At 48.9% G+C, this 24,886-nt stretch overlaps 1 protein-coding gene across 1 annotated transcript; it reads right to left on the bottom strand.

Moving 5' to 3' along the window:
- Positions 1-24,886, bottom strand: VSTM5 (V-set and transmembrane domain containing 5). Its single transcript, XM_008525703.2, has 4 exons — positions 24,077-24,886; positions 2,700-3,026; positions 2,454-2,594; positions 1-2,322 (listed from the first exon to the last, which is right to left on the bottom strand). Exons 1-4 carry the CDS (start codon positions 24,165-24,167, stop codon positions 2,279-2,281), a joined length of 603 nt encoding a protein of 200 aa, XP_008523925.1. The 5' UTR covers positions 24,168-24,886; the 3' UTR covers positions 1-2,278.

Genomic DNA, 24,886 nt, shown 5'->3' with positions numbered 1-24,886 from the left:
TTTTATTTTCAGGTTTTATTTCATTCTTCAAAACAATTATTTTTCACAGTTTGAAACACAACTTACAGCTTAACATTTACAGTGGCCAACCTCCATGATTTCATATTTCCTTTTTTGAAAAATAGACAAAAACCTCAGGCTCTGGAATCAGAAACTTTCCAGAGGAATGTTCGGGATGGAGGGAGCTTTAAACGTGAAAAATAAGGAAATGGAAAGCTGAGGGAATTTTGGGAGAGCAATACATCTCTGGGTTTGCCCACGGAGGCCTCCCATCGGGTATTCTTTTCCATTCCTCCTTTTATGATTGACAATTACCATCCTGACTTCTGACCAGCTGAGAGGTAGAGTTCTGGAAAGCAGGTCATGTGAGAGAAGGTACACAGACTCCAGCAGCTACCCAGGTCCTAGCCAGTTTCCTGCTGATGGGCTTTCTGTGAAAGAGAAGAAAGAATCAAATTGTCCTAGACGGCCCCCGCTTTCTCTCTGGTACTGCTGCCGCTGTTGCCGCATGGCACCAGACACCGGTACAAGGAACCTGTCCTGGCACAGGCCTGGTTCCTCTGACTGCCCCATGGGGAAAGGGCACAGGTGTGCATGTTTACACATGTATGTAAGGAGATGGCCCGGCGGGGGGCAAACTTTCCATGTGTCAGGTGCTAGAGCTACAAGTCACTTGTTCAGACCAACTGCTCTCTTGCCTTTGGAGTCAAAGAAGTGCCTTCAGAGCCCTTCCCTAGATCACTGAGCGCTCCTGTCTGAGTACTCCAAAAGTCCCTTCCTGCAACTCTGGATTTCATTATTTAGGCAAAGGCCTCCAGGCAATGCCTTAACTGCTACATGGGAAGTAGAAGAAATGTGGACATTGGAGACTCCGAAGGGAGGGAGAAGAGAAGGAATGTTCTAGCTCTCCTTCCTGTTTGCGTGGGTGAATCTGCAGCTGAGGGCTGGGGACACAGCTAAGAACCTCAGCTTCCATCAATAATCAGGGTGATACCTTTGGTCTGTAGCTAAGAATGTTAGAGAGAGTAAAGATAACAGAAAATAAACTCATGCCTGCTTTAGAGCTTGCCAGTGGAACTTGGGAGAAACTCAGGCAAACAGTGACCAATAAATTGGGAGACTAAGGACAAAGGTCAGCTGTGATCTAGTCCGCAGTTTCACCCGGAGCCCCAATACCTCATGGCATTTTATCGATTTCCAATACTCTAATAATATAGCACTTATTGCTTTCCAAGTTCTTGAAGAATCCTCATGCTTTTCTTAAATCGCTCAGAGAGCTCCATGCTACTGTGAACTTCACTCGATACCCTGACTGTGAGGTAGGTAAGCGCCAAGTGCTCCTTAGCCTGGTTGGGAAAGAGCAAGGGCCTGACTTGAGACGTGAAGTGTTAGTGACTGAGGGGGACAGATTCAAAGCCTGAGCTGACTGACTTTCCAGTTGTACCTCCCATTATGCGGTCTCAGCTTTCACACAGGTAGCGTTACCGAGCTTGTCAGGGGGCCATTTGCAGGCCAGATGCCATAGTGGAGATGAACTGTTATTTTCCTCATACTGGCCTAAGTTGGGGCCATAGGAGGGAAAATCCAATTAACGTTGGAATAAGAGGAAAAGAAAGGTAATTTTCTCCCTATTCCTGGTTCCCAATGCTGGTCCTTCAGGAACAAATTAAGTTCCTCTCCCTAAAGCTCCAGGCCGTGGGGCGTCCTCTCCCTACTCTGAGCAACTCACTGCAGCACAGCAGCACGGATCACAGTCCTTTTCCACCTCTGCTGCTTAGGCAGCAGATTGTCTAAAAGCCTCAGGTTTTCTCATGGCAGCTCCCACAGCAGAGGGTTGGAGGGCACAAGCAGAGCAGACAGGAGCCCGGAGAGCTGTTCCAGTGCTGGCTGCACACTTGATCTGGAGATACTCTGGCCTCTAATATGGGGACTCCTCCAATAGCATCCCCTAAGCCCGAGAGAGCATAGCGAGCAAGCAGCCAGTGCCTGCAGTATGCCATTGGAATGGCTCAACATGACTGGAAACTGCAGCCCAGCAAAGCTCTGGCTCAAAGCCTCAAGCACTCTTCCCCTTGAACTTCGTGCAAGTATGAGAACTGACTTTGTCCAATCCAGAGTCCTCGACTCCACACAGTCAATTCTGTCAACGTCCAGCTGCCCCATTAGGAATGGGTGGCTGTGGCGGGGCAATAGGAGGCTCTAGAGTGGACTGTGTTTCCTCCTTCCATTGGAAAATGTTTTCCTCTTGAGGTAGGAATGTAATTGGGCCCAGCCTTGGCTAACACTCAACATCTTGCAGCTCAATCTCCTCCGTTGTGCTTTCTGCAAAAGCAAATGGTAAGGCCATGAGTTACAAATCAGCCATAGAGTGGTTTCTTGGTGAGAACAAGATAACATGTGCCACCTCCAGCCATAAAAGCATGAATTGATTATCACAAGGCCTAGAGAATTACCTTTGAGCTTGTGTCTTCTCTTCCTCTGGAATTTGTACGCACACTTGTTACAAACCCACATGAGGCTGATTAGCATGGCGGCCACAGCAGTGAGAAAAGCAAGGAAGACAGCGACGAAGTGGAGGTCTTCATAGAGGATCTCTGTGGGGCAGGTGAGAGGAAAGGGGAACATAGCTCTTTTAATATCATGAAGTTGGCCTGCCACATGCTCACAGCTCAGAGGGGCGCTGGGCCTGTGGCTCTTACCCGACACGTGCAGCACAATGGTGCCAAACTGGCTGCTTCCCAGGCTCTCTGTCACTGTGATGACGTAGTAGCCAGAATCCCTCACACCCACACTGAAGAGCTGGATGGAGCCGTTGTCGAAGGTGCAGACTCTGTCCTTGTGGCTTTGGGAGATGTTGGCCTGAGTCCCTGGCTTCCACTCCACAATCTTCTGCACTCCCCAGTTGGATGTATACCTCCATTCGATGGTGGGGACGCCATGGCAGGAGTATTCAACAGAGAGCAGGATATCTTCTTCCACCGTGGCATTGATGGCAGACTGGGGAATGTACAGTGACACACCCTGACCTGCAAGATGGAGTGCTAGATGTGGGGCAACTTATATGAACTTATAGTAAAACGAACATCTATAATGCATTAATTTATTTACTGAGTACCTGTTACATGCCAGGCTCTCTTCTAGCTTCTAGTGCTGATGTTACAGTGGTGAATGTTCTGGACTGAATGTTTGTATCCCTCCCAAATTCCTGTATTGAAGACTAACCCCCAGTGTGGCTATATTTGGAGATGGGGCCTCTAAGGAAGTAATGAAGGTTAAATGAGGTCATATGGGTGGGCTCTGATCCCATAGGATTAGTGTCTTTATAAGAGGAGACATAAGAACATAAGAGCTCCCCTCCCCATCAACTTCCCCTTCCCCGTAAAGGGCACCCATGGAGGAAAGGCCATGTGAGTCACAACGTCTGAGCTCTCAGCAGAAACCAAATCCTACTAGAAACTTGATCTTGGACTTTCCAGCCTCTGGAACTATGAGAAAATAAATTAGTTGCTTAAGCCCCCCAGTCTACGGTATTTTGTTATGCAGCCTGAGCTTTTTTTTTTTTAAAGACTTTATTTTTCCTTTTTCTCCCCAAAGCCCCCCGGTACATAGTTGTATATTTTTAGTTGTGGGTCCTTCTAGTTGTGGCATATGGGACATTGCCTCAGCATGGCCTGATGAGGAGTGCCATGTCTGCGCCCAGGATCCAAACCAGTGAAACCCTGGGCCGCCGAAACGGAGCACATGAGCTTAACCACTCAGCCACGGGGCCGGCCCCTGTGACAAACGCTTTAAAGATAATAAATCGGCACTAGTGACTGGTGCGGGTGGAGGTGGTACACAATATTAGATAGGATGGTCAGAGAGGACCTCGCAGAGGAAATGACATTTGACCTGAGACCTAAAGGACAGGGAGGCAGCCACATGAAGACATGCGGGAGAGCATTTCAGGCAGAGGGTACGACTACAAAGACTGAGGTGGGAGTCAGCGTTGGCGTGTTTGAGGGACAGAAAGAAGGCCAATATGCCAGCATGCAGGGAGTAATGGGAGGGTCAGGAGACAAGGCTGGAGAGCTGGGCAGGACCCAGGTCATGATGTGAGAGGCAGAGGTGGGCTTTCTCAAGGGTGATGGGAAGCCATAGGAGGGCTTAGGCAGGAGGGTGACATTCTCCGTTAAGCTTGCGAATGTCTGCTATGGAGAACTTTCAGGGGGTGAGGGGGTAAAGTGGAAGCAGGAAGAGCAGTCAGGGGGCTGCAGCAGGGGACTAGATAAGAGGTGCAGACAGAGCCTTGGAGAGAGTGAAAAGTAAATTTAGAATACGTATGTGGAAGTAGGGAGAACATGCTGACAAACTAGATGTGGGGGTGGGTGAGGCAGAGAGGCATCAAGCGGAGATTTCTGGGTGATTGTGTGGATGAATGAATAGTAGTGCCATTGGCTAAGGTTATATATGTGTCATTATACATGTATTAAGTAGGTACCACGCATAGGCCCTGTGCTAACTGCTTTATACACATTATCTCGTTAAAGTCTCATACAACCCATTGCAATTCTATCGAGGATACAGGAAACCTCAGTGTCAACAGGACTAACTAGCTTGTCCAAGTTCATTCTGTAAGGCTGGGAGTCACACCAGGGATGCGGACTCCAAAGCTCGTGTATTTAACCTCGATGCTCAAATCAAAGGTGAGTGGTTGGCAGTGGAGGGCACAGAATGTGACGAATGCCTCCCTACACCAAGACGAGTGGTCAGGGCTGGCTGGCGACTGGTGACAGGATAGGGCAGGATTTAAGCTTGGAGTCCATCCCTTGGTTCCCAACTCCACTTTCTGTGTGGCCCCCTCACTCTATGGCTGCCCAGTTACCCCAGAGCCCCTGCTGTGTGGCTCCAGGTAACCACGCATGTTACTTTTCCAGCCCTTTCTCATTGTCCTCTCCCATCCCTAGCATATCCCATTAGCGTCCCTCTCCTAAGACCTGCCTAAGTGACTGGAGATAATCTGATAAATTCCATGCTGAAAAACTGGGAGGTAATTACGGCTTTCAAGAGTTCAGCTGCCAAGGACCAGAAGTATGTTTTCTCCCCAACTCTGTATTTTAAAAAATGTTAAACTCACAGAAAGTTGAAAGACAAGTAGAGTTAATATCTATACACCTTCTCCTATATTCACCAATTATTAACACTTTGCCACATTTGTGCTCACTCGTGCATGATCTCTCTCTCTCTCTAGAGGAAAATGGGTCAAATTCCAGATCACGTATTTTTTTTGCCTCTGTGTCCCTTGTACCCAACACAATGCCTGACACAGTGGCTGGTGAATAAATGTTTGTTGAGTGAATGAATAAGTGAATAACCAAACACCGACAGCAACAAGAAGGGCATGCTGTTTCCTGATGGAAATGTTGCTACTTGGGTGGTTTGAAAAGTTAGGCACATCTAAAAGCGAACATACATATACGAAAGAGAACTATAATTTAGTCAAGGCTTTATGTGCCAGTTCCTATGTTATATACTTATTATGTCCTTTACAATCCTTATCCCTCTTATTTTTCCCATGAGAGTCAGCAACATGCCCACATAGCTGGGAAATGGCAAAGGTGGGATTTGAATGCAGTTCTGTTTGATTAAAAACCCTGTGTTTTTCCCACTCTACTTTGTGACTATCTATATTATGTATTTATCCATGTTTTCGGATTTCTCTGACCCCAAACATGAGCAACTGGAATGACGATTACTGTAAGATTTGGAGAAGCACATTTAGTGCTAGTAACAAATCTGTATCATAACCTATGTGCATTTCAGTTACATCCTATGTTAACAATGTTGGTCAAGGTTACTGACAGACCAGTCTCCTGGGAGACCACTAGCCCTTTGAATAGCCTTAGGGACCTTCACTTTGAGCTTTTCAAGTTCTTTGGCCCCAGAAACAGCAAAACTGAAAAACAAAAATAAGCCCAAGTTTCTCAGATGCTGATACGCTAAAAACTGGCCAACCAGTCTGAGTTGATTTCTGTATGTTTTCTTGACCAGAAAACCTCCTCCTAATCAGACAAACTAACCAAGCATTTAACTAGGTTCCAGGAACAAACAGTTCTTCTTTCTGACACATATAATTAGGAACAAAGGGTCTATAGCAAAGATGGAAAATTAACAGTTCTAAGAGTTTAAAGGCAAACCACACATCAACTGTTCAAGAAGTGGATTTAATGAGTAACCACCTCTGCAGCTTGTGCTGAAATCATTCCAGAACAAGACCAGAAAAACTCAGTGCCTAGACCAATATTCAGATCTGGCTCAAACAGTCCACTCAAGGAGGTTGGTTCAATAAATCAGACTTTACTTGTAAAATGGGTGCCAGGAAGCCATTAATGAGAATGAGCTTTGTGTGGACAAGGGAAGATGTCGATGACATGGTACTAAGTTAAAAAATAAATCTTATTTATATTTGTGTAAATACACACTTCTACAGTCAGTGCCGTTGAGTCCATTCCGACTCTTAGTGACCCTGTGTACAGCAGAGCAGAACCCTGCCTGGTCTTTTCATGCCATCCTCTCATCTTTCGGCGCTATATTAGACGATGCTCTGCTGCTATTCCTAGGGTTTTCATGGCCAATTTTTTCAGAAGAGGGTGGCCAGGTCCTTCTTCCTAGTCTGCCTAGTCTGGAAGCTCTGCTGAAACCTGTGCACTGTGGGTGACCCTGCTGGTATTTGAAATACCAGTGGCATAGCTTTCAGGATCCCAGCAACATGCAGCCATCACAGTATGACAACTGACAGATGGGTGGTGTGGTTCCCTGAACAGGAAACAAACCGGGGCCACAGCGGTGAGAGTGCCAAACCTTAACCACTAGGCGACCAGGGCTGGTAAATATGTGTTAATATGTACATATTATGTGTAGAAAAATGTTGTAGTAATATATGCTAAAGTGTTAACAGGGATTGCCCCTTAAAGACTGAATGAAAGTGGAATTTTATTTTCCAGGGTATGCATTCATGTAACTTTGAATTTTCCACATTTATTGAATTGATAATAAAAAAAATATATTTTTAAAATCTGTTTAAGTTCTCCTGATTCGATCAAGCAATCTGGTGTGCGAAGTTTAAAAGCTTACCTTGCTTTTCACCTTCGCTTGAATTCTTTGTAAAAAGCAGAGAATAACTAAATTCTACCCATTTCCCAGATAGATGGGGATGCCTCCTTTAAGGAAAAAGTCACAGAACTGAGGTCACTGAGCTTCCTGAAAGCCTGATTTCCTGGGGCTGGTGAGACCCCCTGGGAACTGGTCAGAGAGAAAGCAGCGGGCAGGTGAAAGCAGCTGCCTAGCTTGGGCTGGAATATAATACTCAGAATGGTTCCGTGTTCCTTTTCTTACAAATAAATTACACAAGTAGTGCTTTGCTGTTTTAAAAAATTGATTATTTAAGCAGGAGATATTTCCCGAAATCACCATAAAGGTCAACATTGTTCAGACCACAATTTCAGTGGACAGCTAATGTTAAAGGAAGATACATAGCTGATGTGGTCTCTGAGTTTAAGGAGACAAGGAGGATACACCTTAATCAAGACGACTCATTTTCACTTCACTTATCTGGAAAGCCACTTATCCAGCCAGTTTGATTATCAAACGCAGCGTCAGCATCCTCCTCCTCCTCCTTATCAAGCCTGTAAGCAGCTAAAATAGGAGTCAGAAAGCTAGGGTTCAGGAGTCCTAACTCAGAAAACTGTTGGAGCAGGTGGTGGAGAGACGAATCACATTACAAAAGGATTACTCCAGCTGGCAGTGGGGTGTGGTGGAGACACCTAGTGTGGGCAGGATACACACAGGTTCAACCCTGGGGCCTCCTAGCTGTGAGACTTGGAGAAAGTGCCTTCACTTCTGGGAGCCTCAGCTTCCTCCGCTGCAGAATGAGGCCTGGAAACCCTGCGGAGGAGCCTGGAAACCCTGTGAGGAGGAGGCCACGCAGCACGTGTAAGGCCCAGCAGGACCCAGCACTTAGTGCCCTCGAGGAGCTGCAGCCCCCACCGCTAGCCTGTATCCATCAGTGTGTCACTGGCCTCAGGGTGACCACCCCTCCTGGGACTGAAAGTTTTTCCAGGTTCAGGAGTTTCGGTGCTAAAATCAGGACAGTCATGGGCAAACCACGACAGCTGGTCACCCTATCTGAGACTCAACAGGGAAATGTTGAAGAGCGAAGAGAAAACTCCAAGATACACGATGGCTGATTTCTGAGGCGCCCACGGGGCTCAGCAGGGGAGCCAGCTCTGGGTAAGCCGAGGGCGGACCAAAGCTATTCTTCCCTCAACCCTCTGGCTCCCGAACACATCTCCCACTGGTCGCAATCCCACTGCACCCCCATTTTAGTGGGGACCTCCCACCAGTCACTGAACCCAGCTCCACACTCACCATGCTTCCTCCACACAGGGCACTGGCTGGCGGGTGGTGACCTGGTGAAAAGTACATTGTTACCCCCATTTTACAGCGGAGCAAATTAAAGTTTACTGAGGTTAGGTAATTCGCATAATGTCGTGGTAAACGGCTGAGCGGAGATTGAAATCCTGGGTATTTTCCACTATCCTGGTAATGAGCCAGGAAGTTCGCAGGGGCTGGGAAAAGCAGAAGACACTCAGTGAAGCTGAGGCTTGGAGAATAAGATTTTAAAAGCGTAGGCAAGGGAGGAAATGCAATCCTAGCTGAGGAAACAGTGAGTCCACCCAGGGAGGCAAGACGGAAACTCAGGTTTGGGAGCTGGTGAGTGAGAAGTGCATGTTGGCTGTAGCACAAGGAATCTGTGACAGGCTGGGGATTCCTTGAAGGAGTTATCCTGCAGGCAGGGAGGACCCAGCCTGGTGCTCAAATCGAGGCACGGCGTGATCTGCACTGGGCGTCTGGAAGGGCCATCTGGCAGAATTCATCATCTTATCACTTGCACACATCACCTGCACTGCCCCGGGCCCAGCACATGTGCTTGTGCTGTGCATGCACCTTCAAGAGAACCCACGGCTGGAGCCCCAGCAGTTGGGAACAGCCTGAGGCGCTGGGTGTGGCCGTACTTGGGCCAGCCTCTGGCCTGGACTGGGAGAAGTGAGGGGCAGCTGGAAGCACATATGTGCACAATAGCTCTGCCCCAGACCGTGAGATCTTCCCTGGGAGATCTCAGAAACCCCAGTGCCCAACACAGGGTCTGTAGGTTTCACAATAAACTCGTATGAGTGAATGAATAAAGACATGCATGCCTGCCTGTCAAACTGCTGCCCATTTGGATAGATCAGTGCAGCTGAGGTGAGGGGTGGGGGGAGGGGTCTGTGTTGAGCCGAGGGGGCAATGGATCTGGCTGAGAGAGGCGCTAGCAAGACCCAGTTTCCCAGCCCCAAGTCTGCCCAGAGTGAAATAGCTAGAAGGAGAAATGGCACGGTTTTACCCTGCAACTAAAATACCCACGTCCCTTTCTAACTTCTGCAGTTCTTGAAACGAGCGAGCACGGAATTTCTGAAACACAGCTTCACGGAGGAGGCCAGCACAGCAACCCCAAATAATGACTTTCAGGTTTAGGTGCCATGCATAGTGCTGACGACTGACATCTGCACATAATTTACAGGGTACCCAGACCTCCTGTTATCTCAGGTGGTAATTCACCCTGCCAGTGCCCGATTACTAACAGACCAAAGCTCAGCTCGTCCCTGAGGGAGCTCCCCCACGATCTTGCTGTATAATGGCCTTGGGAAGTCACCCAGATGTCAGCCAAACCCAAACAACATGAACAGATACAGGTTTAGATGGAGCCTGGCAGGCTGCTCCCCTTTATGAGGTTCCTGTATTTGTACTCCAATCAAAAAAATCACTCCAAAATAGCAATAGCCACCATTTCTCTTGGTAACCCGTTAAGTACTAGCTGTCAAATACAATTATCACAGCCCAGTGAAACTCAGGCTGGCAAAGCTAAATGACTTGGCCAATACCAGACTGGGAAAGATCAAGAAGTTTGATAACATTATGTTGTCAGGAGTGCGCAGAAGTGATACCAAACATTACTGTGGGATTATAAGTGGATGTAACCTGCTTGGAGGGCAATATGGTGAAATCTGTAAAAACATTAAATAGCACATACCTCTTGACCCAGAAATTCCACTTTTAGGAACTTATCCTACAACTAATAAGGGCACATAGATGCAAAGATATGTGTGTACACACTGTCACTAAAGCATAGTATAGTCAACTGCAGTACAAAAGACTAGAGACACCTGTGTGTTCAGTGGTTAGGGACGGTAACGGAAAACTTCTCCTCTGCTCACAACACTCCGACACTAACCATCTGGAGTTAGCACACACCCCACAGGTTAAGGGCTCAGTCTCACATTTCTGCCCCCGACTTCAGACACCAAGCACAAGTCCAGACCACTTGAACTTCTGACCAACTGGCTATAACTGGGGGGTTCCCACAACCCCCTCCTCAGCTTCGATAATTTGCTAGAACAGCTCACAGAACTGGGGAAAGGACCTAACTTACTATTACCAGTTTGTTATAAAAGATAGAACTCAGGAACAGTGACACGGAAGAGATGCACAGGGAAACGAATGTAGGAAGGGGCGTGGCGCTTCCATGCCTTCTCTGGGGACGCCACCCTCCCAGCTCCTTGATGTGTTCACCAACCCAGAAACTCTCCACACTCCTTCAGTGAGGGGTTTTCTTGGAGGTCCCATTACATAGGTACGGTGGATTAAATCATTGGCCATTGGTGATTACCTCAATCCACAGCCCCTCTCCTATCTCCAGAGGTTGGGGGTTAGGGGGAAGTTAGGGCTACAAGTTCCAACCCTCTAATCACACAGGTAGGTCCTCTGCCAACCAGGCTTATCTTCCAAGAGTCACTTCATTAGCAAACAAAAAAACACTCATCACTTGGGAGATTCCAAGGGTCTTAGAAACTTTTATGTCAGGAACCAGGGACTAAGACCAAATATTATAACTAAAGAAGCTCCTATCGCCCAAGAAATTACTAGGGTTTTAGGAACTCTGTGCCAGGAACTGGGAGCAGAGACCAAATACGTATTGCTTATTACGTCACAACTGGTTAAGTAAATTATCAATATTCATACTTTGTAATACTACAGAGACATTAAAAATGACGATCTATATGCAATGATATTATAAGATCCAAAAAACAATGAAAAAGCACAGGACAGAATAGTATGTAGAGAATGTTTCCATTTGAGTAAAGTAATGAGATGTGTGTACACACACATGCACATGCACACATGCACACATCTGCATAAATGCATTGAAAGTCTGCGGAAGGGTACACTAAAAACCCAGAGCCGTGGTTGTCCTTGGGGCAGAGCCTAGCTGTCTGGGGTGGAAGAAAGCCTTATACTTCGCTCTATACTCTCTTGAACAGTAGGAATCTTTTAGCAAATTTGTAATTACTTAAAAAATAAAAACAGCACGATCCTAAAAATACATAGAAACGCATGCCAAGATTGGGTCCGAGCCCCAGACTTTTCAAGGTTGAAAATGTCAGTACTTCACATGTACACAAAGTACTGCACAAGCACCACCTCACCCTGGAGACCTGGGCAGGCAGGAGACCTGGGTTAAGGAACTATGCTTTTTGCTTCACAGGCACTTGCTTATTTGATCCCTACTTTACAGATGAGGAAACTGAGGCTTAGAGACTTAAGTGCCCAAGTTCTTGCCAAGTGGAAAATTAGAGCTGAGGCTGGAACCCAACTGTCTTTTCATTGCCCCACAGCTGCTTCTGATAAAATAAAACACATTATACAGAGGTGCAGTTTGACACTTCTTTTATGTTTCCCAAAATAGCACACGGCTCAGTGCTGCTAAAGATTTGAGAGACAGACATGACAAGAAGTAAGAGTCTAGACCTGGGCTTTCCAATATGGTAGCTGCTAGACACATGTAGCTATTGAGCACTTGAAATGGGTTAGTCTGAGTTGAGATGTGCTCTAAGCATAACATACACACCAGATTTTGATGACTTAGTACTCTGTATGTAAACAGAATGTAAAGTATCTCAAGTTTTTTACATTGATTACATGTTTCAATGATAATAGTTTGCATATATGGGTTAAACAAAATATATTATTAAAATTTCACCTGTTTCTTTCTATATTTTTAATGTGGCCATTATAAAATTCAAAATTACATCCGTATCTTGTATTATATTCCTATTGGACAGCAGTGGTCTCTGTCTTTTCATCATATCTGGTGGGCAAAACCCTAGCTTTGGATCAACAACTCTCTGCTTCGTCTCTGCTCCAACCTGAGCAGTCAGCACTATAGGAGAAAGTCGCAGAGCAGACGCTCTCCAGAACAACAAAATACATTGTTTCCGGTGTATATTCAAGATCACCAGATTCAAGAGGGCCTTCCAAAACCGTCAATCTTACTATGTTTTTCACATGAATTTACCCTTTCTTTTTCCATGATTACTACAGCCGGGTCCTTCCAATCTCTTTGGACTCCAAATTCCTCCTCTCAGCAGATGACCTTCTCCTCCTGGGACACTGCTGAGCACTCTCTTCTTCTTGAAACACACTTGTGGCTTCTGGGCCCCCACACTCACCCGGTGTTCTTCCCAGCTCCTTCTGTCACGGTAGAGTGGAAACTCCGCAGGCTGCGTAAGAAGTCAGCTCCCACCCCTCTCCCCAGATGCAGAGAAGACACACTTGCCTGTGGGGGCAGAGGGTGGCAGAAGAGCGCAAGATGCCGGCTGGGGAAGCCCTGGGAAGGCCACCCCATGCACAGTCTGTGGAATCAAAAGACCCAGGTTCTGTTTTGACCACACCACACCCTAGCTGGGTGACTGCACAAATCCCGTCACTTCTCTGACCCAACATTTCCTCATTTGTAATTAGGTATTGTCACAGCTTGACTGTCAATGATTCAATAAAAAAACAAACCACAAAACATGGGTGAGAAAGCTTGACAGCTGGGAACAATTCCAAGTGGCATAGGCGCTCCCTTCCCTGATTTCTCACCCAGAGGAAGCCATGATTCCAGGCCATGAGGAATCAATCCAGTCTCCTTCCATTCCATTTGGGACAGGAAGCTATGAGACTAACATTTACCAAGCTCCAACACCAATGCATGGCCCATGCTCCATGTGGAAGTGCATTATTGGTTAATTTGGCTCCTGACCAGCTGCGCCCAATCTCTTCTCAGAGCCCCTGCAGAGAGGGCCTTAGTGCTCAGCTTCCTGGCCACAGCTGATTGGACCAAGGTGGACCAATCTAGTTATTGTCAGTCCTTGACTGAACATTAGACCATTTGGGGAAGCTTTTAAAAATCGTACGCCAGACTCAGGAATTCAGAATCTTTGGGGGTGGGCCCAAGGCCTCTGCAAATTTTAAAAGCCCCCAAGTGATTCTAGTGTGCAACCAAGATTGATCACCAATAAGTGAGTCCACTCATTATGGGCAGCCGAAGCCCATAACCCCTTCACAGGGGCACTTTAACAAAGCCTAAAGCCAAAGGCATGAAGGGCCGCTGGAGAGGAATGTCTGAGGCTCCAGGGCCGGCCCTTCAGATATTTGGGGGAAATGGACTCTTTCTGGCATCCCTCAAATTGCATTGTATCTGGTCCTATTTCTAGTGACGCTTTGGCGTTAGGGGGTAAGAACAGGGAGTTAAGTAATTCCACGTGCCCCCTCCACCTTCTCCAGTGCTCTACCGCAGTGGTCCCCAACATTTAGCTCCATTAGAATTACCTGGAGGGCTTGTTAAAACACACTTGCTGGGCACCATCCCCAGTGTCTCATTCAGTAGGTCCGGGGGGGAGGCCCCAGAGTGTGCATTTCTAAGCTCTAGGTAATGCTGCTGCTGGTCCCAGGACCACACTTTTAGAGCTTCAGTAGTTATGTTTCTGAAAGACTTTAGGGCACAGGGGGCACTGAGGATGCTCCCAGGATCCCTGTGGGCCGGCCCCTCCTCTCCTTCTCCAACACTGCTAACACCACTTCTGCCAGGCAGAGAGCAGCGTCTGCTGCAGAACTTCTCATCTTGGAGAAGAAAGACACCCAGTCATTGCCAGAATGAGGACCAGTGAGTAAAGATTGAAAGGATACAGAGTCTGGTGAACACAATTGAGGCAGAGTGTGTATACTGGATGCATTCATGGACTCCGGAATCAGACAGACTCGTGTTCAAAATTTAGGTGTGCCAGTAACAGCTGTGTGATCTATGGTAAATTAGTTTCTTTCAGTCTCAATTACCGTACCTATGAAATAAGTATACTTGAATAATGCTGTGCCCACCTCCTGTAGCAGAACGAAGTTTATGTGAGGCAATACAGGTAAGGAGTTTATCGCAGTTTCTAACACTTGGTGATCACTCAATAAATACCACCTATTATTAATGAGAATTCTTTGAGGATGCACTGAGTGGTTTACTGAGGTAGTAAGCTCCCCATCCCCAGGGGTATGTAAGCAGAAGCTAGAGTTGCACCAGGTATTGAAGCAATAGATCTGAAACCAAGAGCTGGAGTGTCGGGTGGAGGAGGCTGGTTCTTGCAAATCACATAGCGGTGTAGAATGGGACTGAGCATTTGTAAATCTGTGATTCCTTGTGGAAGCATGGCAAGAGACTGGGTGATCTGAAATTTCTCCCTGTGGAATTCCTCCTGGAATCTTTCTACCATAAGCAGAGCCACCCTTGTTGGAAAGCTGCCCTCTTCTGAATGGCCACGGGCCAAGGTCAAGTCACTGCTGTGTTTCTACTCAGATGCCAAGGAAGCCAGGCATGGCGGAGCCAGCGGCCTGGCTTGGCAGCACCTTCGGGGAGGGGCACTGCTGGTTTGCCCTCTGCAGGGCTGGGCTGCAGGAGCTGTGGTCAGGCCTGGGCCAGTGGCCAGCCTGGGAACGGGAAAGTGGGGCCCTCCTCAGACACCTCTGCAGAAATGTGTGTGGAACAGGAGGACAAAAGAGGAAATGAGGTGGCGTGACCTCCCAAGAATTCTTCTGGGAGGACTTTAAAGGATGCCTGAAGGCACTTGGAAGAGGGGTGTAAAGTGATCAAAAGATAATTCAGGCACACCCATGACTGAGTACAATGGTTAGAGTACAAAGTTCCTCCTTCAAATGTATGAAAGAGCCAATTCCTCTTCATCCTGCAGGTCTTAGTTTAAACACCCCTTCTTCCAGGAAGCCTTCCCCAACCCCTCAACACCAGGTTAGGGGGCCCAGCTCTGGGTTCCCGTACCTCCCTGTTCCTCTCTAGCAACACACTTATCCCAGTCTGTTGCAATCACTCTTGATTAATGGTTCATCCTCCTAGACCAGCTGTCAGCTCTGAGCACAGGGGCCAGTCCATCTTGTTCAGCGTTGAATCCCCAGGGCCTAGCACAGTGCCTGGTACTGTGGGCTTTCCAGAAACACCTGCTGAATGAATGACTGTCCTTAGGCAAATCCCTCAACCTTTATGAGCCTCAGTTTCTTCATCTATGAAATGGAAACTAATAACACCTATTTGCAGGAGTACTGTGAAGACGAATAGAAAGAAGCTGTTACAGTGCCTGGCACAAAGTAGGTGTTTAATAAACAATCACAGTTATTATTGTCCTTTAATTGTTATTAAGAATTATAAAAACTCAGGAGATACTGGCTTTTCTTCTCTTCAGTTGCCTGGAGGCTATTGTTAGTGATCTTTCCTTTTCTTTTCTTTTTTTTGAGGAAGATTAGCCCTGAGCTAACATCTGCTACCAATCCTCCTCTTTTTGCTGAGGAAGACTGGCCCTGAGCTAACATCCATGCCCATCTTCCTCTACTTTATATGTGGGATGCCTACCACAGCATGGCTTGCCAAGCAGTGCCATGTCCACACCTGGGATCCAAACTGGCGAACCCCAGGCCGCCGAAGCAGAACATGCGAACTTAACCGCTGTGCCACCCAGCCGGCCCCACCACACGTCTGGCTGGGTCTTCCTTGGCTCTGAAAGACCTCAATAAGCTGGTCTCAACTTTCTTCTCCCTCCTCGTGTCCCAAGACTCCTTGCTACCCCTCAATTCTGGTTGCACCAAACTATGCACCACTCCCACTGGGCCTGGGATAGAGTTTGCCCTCTATCTCAGGTCAGATCACCCCCTCCCCATTCTCAGGTTTCTGTGCACTCCTCAAGGCCCATCTTAAATGTCACCTCCTCTGCCAGGCCCTGTTAGGCTCCTAAGGCACAGTTCATAGCCTGCCTTGCACGCATGTTAGATGAGTGGCTGCCCATCTCCCAGCTAGAAGGGGCAGGCAAGCATGTACCGTACGCTGAGGTCTGAATCACCGGCACCCAGCAGTGTGTGACGTGATGGATGGCCATTCAACCTGGGGCTGTCAAACTGAATTGACAGTCTACCTGACATAAAGGAACAAGTTCTAGTTCAAGAATCCCCGAAACCCCATCCCAAAGTATGGAGAAGTCTTGGTTGATGGCAGGAGGAAAGAGCAGGTCTGGTGTTCCGGCATTGGCTTCAAAAGGAATGTGATCCAGTCCCACAGTGAGCCCGGGGCAGGGATATTACATAAGTACAGAAGGACAAACAGTCAGAGGAGCTTCACATTAGGTCCCCCGGCCAGTGCCTGGTGCCAAGGGACCCATATCTCCCTCCTGATTCTCTGGCATTAGTATAAGGGTCTATCAGAGAAACTGTTCCAGCACCTTCCACCTAAGATCCAGGACCTTCCCACGCTTCATTCCCTTAACTGTTAGACGACTTATCAGACTGAATATGAAGAAATTGGCAAGAGTTGAAAAACCTGCTTTAACTAAAGGCTTGTCACCTGCTACTGGCCCACAGGGAGAAGACGGCAACGCTGCATCTGTGCTCACTGTTTCCTGCTGCTCAGAACTTTCTCCCACTGCTCACCTGGCCACCTCCTACTTTGCCTTCAAGGTTTCTTCTTCAAGAAGACTCTTCCCAACTCCGAGCTGAGTTACACGCCTTTCTCAGTGCTCCCAGGGCATCTGACTTCAAATCATCCCGTTAGGATCTGACTTCCCCTCTGGGTCATGTGACACCCCCCCCCGCCCCCCCCATTACAGGGACCGCACTGAGAATCCACAGCTCCTGGCACAGTGCCCCTCACACAGTAGGTGCTCAGGAACTATTTACTGAAAAAACCAAACTTCAAAGCAAAGCAGCCTTGTCTCCCGACCTAAGCCTGGTGGAAAAGTATTTACAGGTTTGTCAGGACAAAACCACAAATGAGACATAAGGGAGGGGCTGGCCCCATGGCCGAGTGGTTCAGTTCACGTGCTCTGCTTCAGCAGCCCAGAGTTTTGCCAGCTGGGATCCTGGGCACAGACACAGCACCGCTCATCAGGCCATGCTGATGGCAGCATCCCACATAGCACAACCAGAGGCACTCACAACTAGAACATACAACTATGTAGAAGAAGAAGAAAGACATAAGCGAGACCCTACCACACACAATGGTGGGTGTTCTGAGAATAGAAGGTGGGAGAGACGTGCACGCTTCCTGACGAGCTGTTTTCCCCAGGACAAGACTAACGGAGGGGACCCGGAAACGGCCTAGTCCAGGAGCTCTCTGCCTGGCTACACACTAGAATCGCCAGAGGAGCTTAAACTCCAAACAGCGCTGGGTCCTGCCCTCGGAGACACTGATTTAACTCTCAGGGGTAGGGCGTGGGCATCTGTAGGTCTTACAAGCCCCCAGGTGGTTCTAATGTGCAGCCTTGGCTGACAGTCACTAAGCCAGCCACCCGCCTTGTGTGCTCCAAGAAGGAAGACGACCTCACATCCAGGGCTTACGGCCAGCACTGGGACTGGGACCAGCCCCCTGGCCCTTCCCTTTTGCCAGCTGAGGATTCTCCAGGGAGCCCCAGAGCAGCCAGGCTCCTCTGGAGTCAGCACAGCACAGGCCTGAGCTACCCCCAGGGTGCGCCTCGCAGGGGGAAAGGCCCATGTGCTTCCTGGACCACAAGGGAACAAGGAATGTCCTGTGCTCCCTTTATGGTCCAGTGTGTCATTTTTCCCCTTTGCCCACGGGGCCAACCGGTGCTTTCCCAGCCCAGTAAACCAGTTATGGGAGAAAATCATTTTCCAACTTCGAACTTGCTTACTTCTCCTTTGTCTACTCCTATTTCTGCTGGATAAATAAATACTTTCCTATCCCAAGCCCATTTTCCAGGGAAAACCTGGGTGCAGGCACACCAGGGTCCTGAGAGCAGTGGACTGTGCAGGTACATGTCAGTGGAGTCTGAGCGGGTACCAGCTGAGATCCGGAAGGTGCATGTTAAGGTGGCTCCCACTTCTTCTTCGGTAGTTCAGCTTGTCCAGACCCTGCCAGGCCCCAAGGGCAAGAGTGTACCTATTTTTTGAGCACTTGCTGTATGCCTAGAATTCTCTTCTCCACCTTGTCCTGCTGTGTACACTTACTCATCTTTCAACACTTGGCCTCACCTTCTCCATGTAGCCTTTCCTACTCCTTCCCGGTGACTGACAGAAGCAACACATCCTCTCGGGAAGGACTCAACCTCAATCCAGGCCGACAGAGATTATGGCAAGGCTATTGATTTGTAACATGCCTCTTGACTTTAGATATATTGAAATATTTTTTAAAAATCTGACAGTGGATGAAATACATAGGTGTCCTTCGGTCCTGGGGATAATGGAGAAAGGAGGGTCTCCTGACTGCATTCCCCTCCCAGACTGGCAGGGACTATACTCAGGACTCCCTGGGAGATCAGGATGGAAGAAATTTGGGTGACGTTCTGGTTGATGACACCTCTCCCTCAATAGCTTCAATTTAATCTTCCAGGCATTTTTGAGCACTACCTGTGGGAGGAGGTGCGTGTTCAGGGGGCACTTGTCAGCCCAGAGGTGGCCTCGGCCTTCCACATCCTCACCACCATGTGCATCACCCTTGTCACCCTGCATTAGGAGTCGCTCTCCCCCGAGGGAGGGCTAAAAGCTGAAAGCTTAAACATCCAGCAGGAGGGGGCTGGTTAGGTAAAAAGCATCATATCTGTGTGAAGACATAAGTATAGCAGTTGAGAGGAATGAGCAAGATCTCTGCTTATCAACGTGGATGGAGCTAAAAAAAATTGCTGTAAAAACTAAGTTGCTTCATAAAAAGTACAGTATAATTGCATTTTTTTCAAAGCGCACCCAAACACTACTTTTTTGGTGGGTACATTTATATGTTTGCAGAACCACTGTCTATAAACCTGAAAGGAGAGTGCAGAGAGAGAGCACACCTCATTTGTCTCTGTTTCGTGAGGGGCCAGGGAAGAGCCTAAGCATGGTAGGTGCTCAGTAAAAGAGTGCCACATAGATGGCAGCCCCAGGGCACCAGTGGGGCCTGGTCCTGGAGTGACAGATCTGGGCGTCTCCCCAGGGGCCTCAAGGGGATTCCTCCTACACTGTCTCTCCTTCCCCTCCCTACTCATCCCACCCCCAGCTCAGCCTAGAACCCACAGCTCCCTTCTGGTTGTGGCAGCTTCCAGCCTGTCCCCTTCCTCCCCAGACCCAGACTCAGCCCCTACTCTTTTCCTCTGTTCTCCTGGGCACTGGGCCATGAGTGACTCAGTGGGGTCAGTTCCTCCAGCCCTGGCCCCACCCTGTTAAGCGGGGATGTTAAAGGTCACTTGTGTGTGTATTCATGCGTGTGTGTGTGTGTCCATGTGTGTTGGGAGAGAGGCCTGCTTCTTAGAAAGCGGGGTTGGAACACAAGAAGCAAGCTGACTTGGCCCCAGGCCATCAACTAAACTTTCCTGCTTTAGTCTTGGATCATCCGCTTCCAAATGAGAGGGAGCACAGGATACCAGCAGGCTTGATGGCTACCTTACAATGTAGAGAGCTGAGAAAGGAAATGAACAAAGGTCCCAGACGGGGCCCCACCTTGGCCTGCCACGGGAGTCCTGCCAGCTTTCTAGGAGATAAACCTGTAAGTCCCTGTCTTAGCTCCAGCTCCCATAACACAATACCATAGGCTGGGGGGCTTAACCATTCTTGATGAGGGCACTCTTCCTGGCTTATAGATGGCTACCTTCTTGCCTATCTCACATGGTGGAGAGAAGGCGAACTCTGATCTCTTCCTCTTCTTATAAGGACAGTAATCCTATCATGGAAGTCCCACTCCCATGACCTCATCTAAACCCAATTGCCTCTCAAAGGCCCCACCTCCAAATACTATCATATTGGGAGTTAGGGCTTTATTATGAATTTCAGGGGGAAATAAACATGCAGACCATAACATTCTGCTCCTAGATTCCCAAAATTCATGTCCTTCCTGCATGCAAAATGCATTCATTCCATCCCAACAGCTCCAAAAGTCTTAACTGGTTTCAGCTTCATCTCTAAAGTCCAAAGTCTTATCTAAACACCATCTAAATCACGCATGGGTGAGACTGGAGGTACATTCATCTTGAAGCAAAATTACCCTCCAACTAGGAACCTGCGAAACCAGATAAGTTACGTGCTTCCAAAATGCAGTGGTAGGACATGTGGCAAGAGAGGATAGGCATGCCCGTTTCAAAAGGGAGAAATCAAAAGGGAAAAGGGGTGATGAGTTCCAAGTCAGTCCAAAACCCAGCAAGGTAAATACCATTAGATCTTAAGGCTCAAGAGCAATCTTCCTTGGTTTAACACTCTCCCTTCCGGACCCACTGAAGCGGCGGCCCTGCCTTCAGGACCTACTGAGGCAGAGATCCGGCCCCCCACCCCTGCAACTCTGCTGGGCAGTTGTGTGTCCCCAGAGGCTCTTCTGGGCAGCCCTGGCCCTGGAGGCTCTGTGGGGCCTCCATCTGGCCTGTTGAAGCCAAGGCAACAGCCCCCCCATTTGAAACAAAGGAGGCAGCTCTGATGATCACTGAATCACCTACAGAGTCTTTCTTGCCTTGTCTTGAAAAACAGCGCACATTCACAGCTGAACAGGTGTGTGCTCAGTGCTGTAGGATCTAACAAGTCTGACAGCCTTCCTTCACTTCATTCTGTCTTCATCCCCTTCAGTTCAAACTGGCAGTGTTTCTGCTGGGGTGGCTGATTAGGTCCATGGCTCACACCCATACTAATCTTATCAAATGGTTGTTTGGCCACACTGTTGGTGTTCTCTTCTGAGCATGCTTTCTCACTTTTTGTAATCTAGACGAGGTGAGAATTTTCCAAGTCTTTAAGTTCTGGCTCCTTTTTGCTTAACAATTCCTTCTTCAATTCATTTCTCTCTTTTTGTATTTTACTATAAACAGTCAGGAGGAACCAAGCTGTTCCTTCGACTCTCTGCTTAGAAATCTCCTCAGCTGGGGCCGGCTCCGTGGCTGAGTGGTTAAGTTCGCGAGCTCTGCTGCACGGGCCCAGGGTTTCACCGGTTCAGATCCTGGGCGTGGACGTGGCACCACTCATGAAGCCACGCTGAGGTGGCATCCTACATGTCACAACTAGAAGGACCCACCTCTAAAAAATATATATACAACTATGTACCAGGGAGCTTTGGGGAGAAAAAGGAAAAATAAAATCTTTAAAAAAAAAAAAAGGAAAGAAATCTCAGCTAAATATCTAATTTCATCACTCTCAAGTTCTACCCTCCACAAAACGCTAGAACACGAACACAGTTCAGCCAAGCTCTTTGCCACTTTTTAACAAGGATCACCTTTTCTCCACTGTCCAATAAGATGTTCCTCATTTGCATCTAAAACCTCCCCAGCGTTGCCCTTAGAGTGAACATTTTTCACATGCACCTCAAAACTCCTCCAGCCTCTAGCCCTTACCCAGCTCCAAAGCTGCTTCCAGAGTTTTAGGTTTTTGTTACAGCAGCATTCCACTTCTCAGTACTGATTTCTGTCTTAGCTCAGGCTGCTATAATAAAATACCATAGACTGGGGGGCTTAAACAACAGACATTAATTTCTTATTGTTCTGGAGGCTGGGGTGTCCACAATCAAGGTGCTGGCAGATTTGGCAGGCTCTCTTCCTGCCTTGCAGACAGCTGCCATCTTGCTGTGCCCTCACATGGCAGAAAGAGAGAGACCTCTGGTCTCTTCTTTTTATAAGAACACTAATCCCATCATGAGGGCCCCATCATGATGATCTCATCTAACGCTAATTACCTCCCAAAGGTCCCACTTCCAAATACCATTGCACTGGGGGTTTGGGCTTCAACATATGAATTTCAGCAAGACACAAACATTCAGTCCATAATAGTCCACTTACAGAGAAAAGGCTTCACAGACAGGGTGTTGGTGTTTTGGGGGCATGCTTTAACAGACTTCAGCGTAAATGATGCATATTAGACTTTCTGGGTGGATGGTTTTGACAGAGGCTGAAGAGGCCGAGACTAGAGGGAGCTGGTGAGAGGGAGGAGGCCCACTCTACATCATCAGGGCCGGCCCTGAAGCACAGGCCTCATTCAGGCAGGTGCACATCCATTCACTACCTTTTAAGGGGTAGACCTCAGCTGCCACTGGGCAAGTGCTAGGAACCCAGAGCCAAAAAAGAATGCCTGCCTCCCTGGACCTGACAGCTCTGTTGGAGTCAGATATTCGATGGAGAAGGGCAAAACTTTTACCTGTCCTCCTCTTTGTCGAGGACACCCTGCATTCCCTCTGTCCCATTCCCCTGGCTGCTCCTGTCCATCTGTCAGACGCGGCTCCCTTTGGGAGGCTTGCCCTGGTCCCCCAAATCCAGGTTCTGAGCCTCTAGGGCTTCCAGAACATTGACACCGCCCGCCTCTCAGAGCTTGCCGCTCCAAGCTGGCACTCTTGTTTGCTTGTCTAGGGACAAGACTGTGAACCATGGCATCCCCAGTACCCAGTGTGGCCTGCTTCCTGCAGGCAGAGGGTACCGTGAATGAGTGAATAAATAAGTGAATTTTACGCTGTGGAAAATGGCTGGCTCCCGAACATCAGGAACATCTGTACAGATGTTGCATAAGAATGGTGGTTGGAAACATGCTGGAGGGATGAACGACAATAAAATAGGTCACTGCAACGCCAAACACACCCACCAACCTGATGGACTAACAGCTGCCTATTTCTAGCTCCACAGACAGCCAGAGGCACATGTCCCATCCCAGTCTTTCTGGGTTTCTGAGACTTGCAGTCTTCAAAGCTGGGTGCCAGCCAGAGGCGTAAAGGTCAAGAGTGCTAGATTGCCCAGATTTGAATCCTAACTTCATCACTGACTAGCTGGCATCTTTATACAAGTAACAACCTCTCTGTGCCTCAGTTTCCTCATGTGAAACAGGGATAAGAGTAGCGCTTATTTCATAGGGTTGCCCTGAGGGTTAACGATAGAAGTCTGGTAAAGTCCAGGGATGTTGAATGCACACTTTCTTAACAAGTGTTGGCTCTTACTAGAGGTCTTCCCACCTCCAGTGGCCCTGCATTGGTCACTCTCTAAACCTTGGTTGATTAGTCTGTAAAATGAGAATGATAAGGATTAAATGAGAGTAAAACGGCATTGAAATCTGTTTGTGTCGATGGGAGGGTGTGGGGCTGTGGGTTACATTTAGACTCACCACGCCGAGGGAGTCTAGAGCCGACCCCCCAAAGCCCTCCCCTCAGCGCAGAGTGCCGAGGACCACCTCCGGCCCGAGGAATTCAGGTCCCAACACCCAGCCCAGACCTTCAGAGCGCTTTTTCCTCAAGAGAGTCTGCCGTGGGTGCGTCTGAGGGATGGGGGTACCTACAGAACGTGCTGGTGACCAGGGAAGTCCGCGGGAGGATGACGGGTCTCGTGCGCCCTGGGGTCTGGTTATTCCAGGAAAAAGAAATAAAAAACATTGCAGAAGAGGCGGCGATCCACCGGGCCCGGAGCCGGTTCTCTCCCGCTCGGCTTCCGGCTCTGATAACGCCCGGCCGGGCGGGGCGCGGGGCGGGCACCTCGAAGCGGCTCCGGGTGCCAGCCCGGGGAGCCTCCGCTCTGCCTAGGTCCCTCCGGGAGCGATCGGCAGCCGGCTCGGGCCGCGCCCAGCCCGCCGGGAAGCGGCTCCTTCGCTGCCAGCCAGGCCAGGCGAGGTGGGCGAGGGCCCGCGGCCGGCAGCCGCGACACAGGCACTCGCGCCCCGCGCCCCGCTCCCCGCGCCCTGTGCCCCATGCCCCATGCCCCGCGCTTACTCTGCAGACAGCGGGCTGCGGCCAGGCAGAGGGCGAAGAGTCCCAGGGAGATGCCGCCGTTTTTCCTGCTCCGGCTCGGCAGAGGCCTCATGAGCAAGCCCCGGGCGGCACGGGCCGGGCATGGGCTTCCTGGGCGGCGCGGCGCGGGCCGGCTGTGCGCTGTCGCCGCCGCCGCAGCTCCTGCCCGCCCGCCTCCGCTCTCCTCCTCCTCCGGCTCCAGTATCTCCTCTAATGCCAGAGGCAGATGAGCTGGTTGTACGGTGGTTGAACCAGTTCCCAAGGAGTAGGAAAGAAAGAGGAGAGCGAGCGAGCGAGCGAGCGAGCAAGAGAGCGAGCGTGAGAGCGAAAGAGAGAGAGCGAGCGTGAGAGCAAGTGAGAGAGCGAAAGAGAGCGAGAGCGAGAGCTAGAGAGAATGGGAAGCAGTGGGAATGCACACACTCAGAGGTGAATAATGGCAAATAATGAGCAGTCTCCTTCTGTTCACACCCAGTTTACCGGTATTGATTCAAGACTCAGCTGGATGCTGGGTGGCAGGAGAGAAGGAAAGTACTAGCTGTTGCTGGAGGACCAAGAGGGAACATCTAATGGTTCTTTCAACGGAGAAGGCTTTTAGAAAAGTGAAATGACAGCCTGGAGTGAGAACCGTGAGAAGAGGGGGACAAGGGAGCCTCACGCTGCTCTGGGTGGAACCATTGGACGGTGATAGTATCCTTCCACCATCTACCCATACACTACCATCTACCCATCCACCATCCATCCGTGTATCTGTTCATCCACTGTCCACCCACCCACTCACACATTTGTCCATCC

The sequence above is a fragment of the Equus przewalskii genome, chromosome 6 (genome assembly GCF_037783145.1).
Source record: "Equus przewalskii isolate Varuska chromosome 6, EquPr2, whole genome shotgun sequence".
In the NCBI taxonomy this organism is placed as follows: Eukaryota; Metazoa; Chordata; class Mammalia; order Perissodactyla; family Equidae; genus Equus; species Equus przewalskii.
Note: the sequence above shows the minus strand (reverse complement) of the source record. Positions and strands in the feature narration are given on the sequence as shown.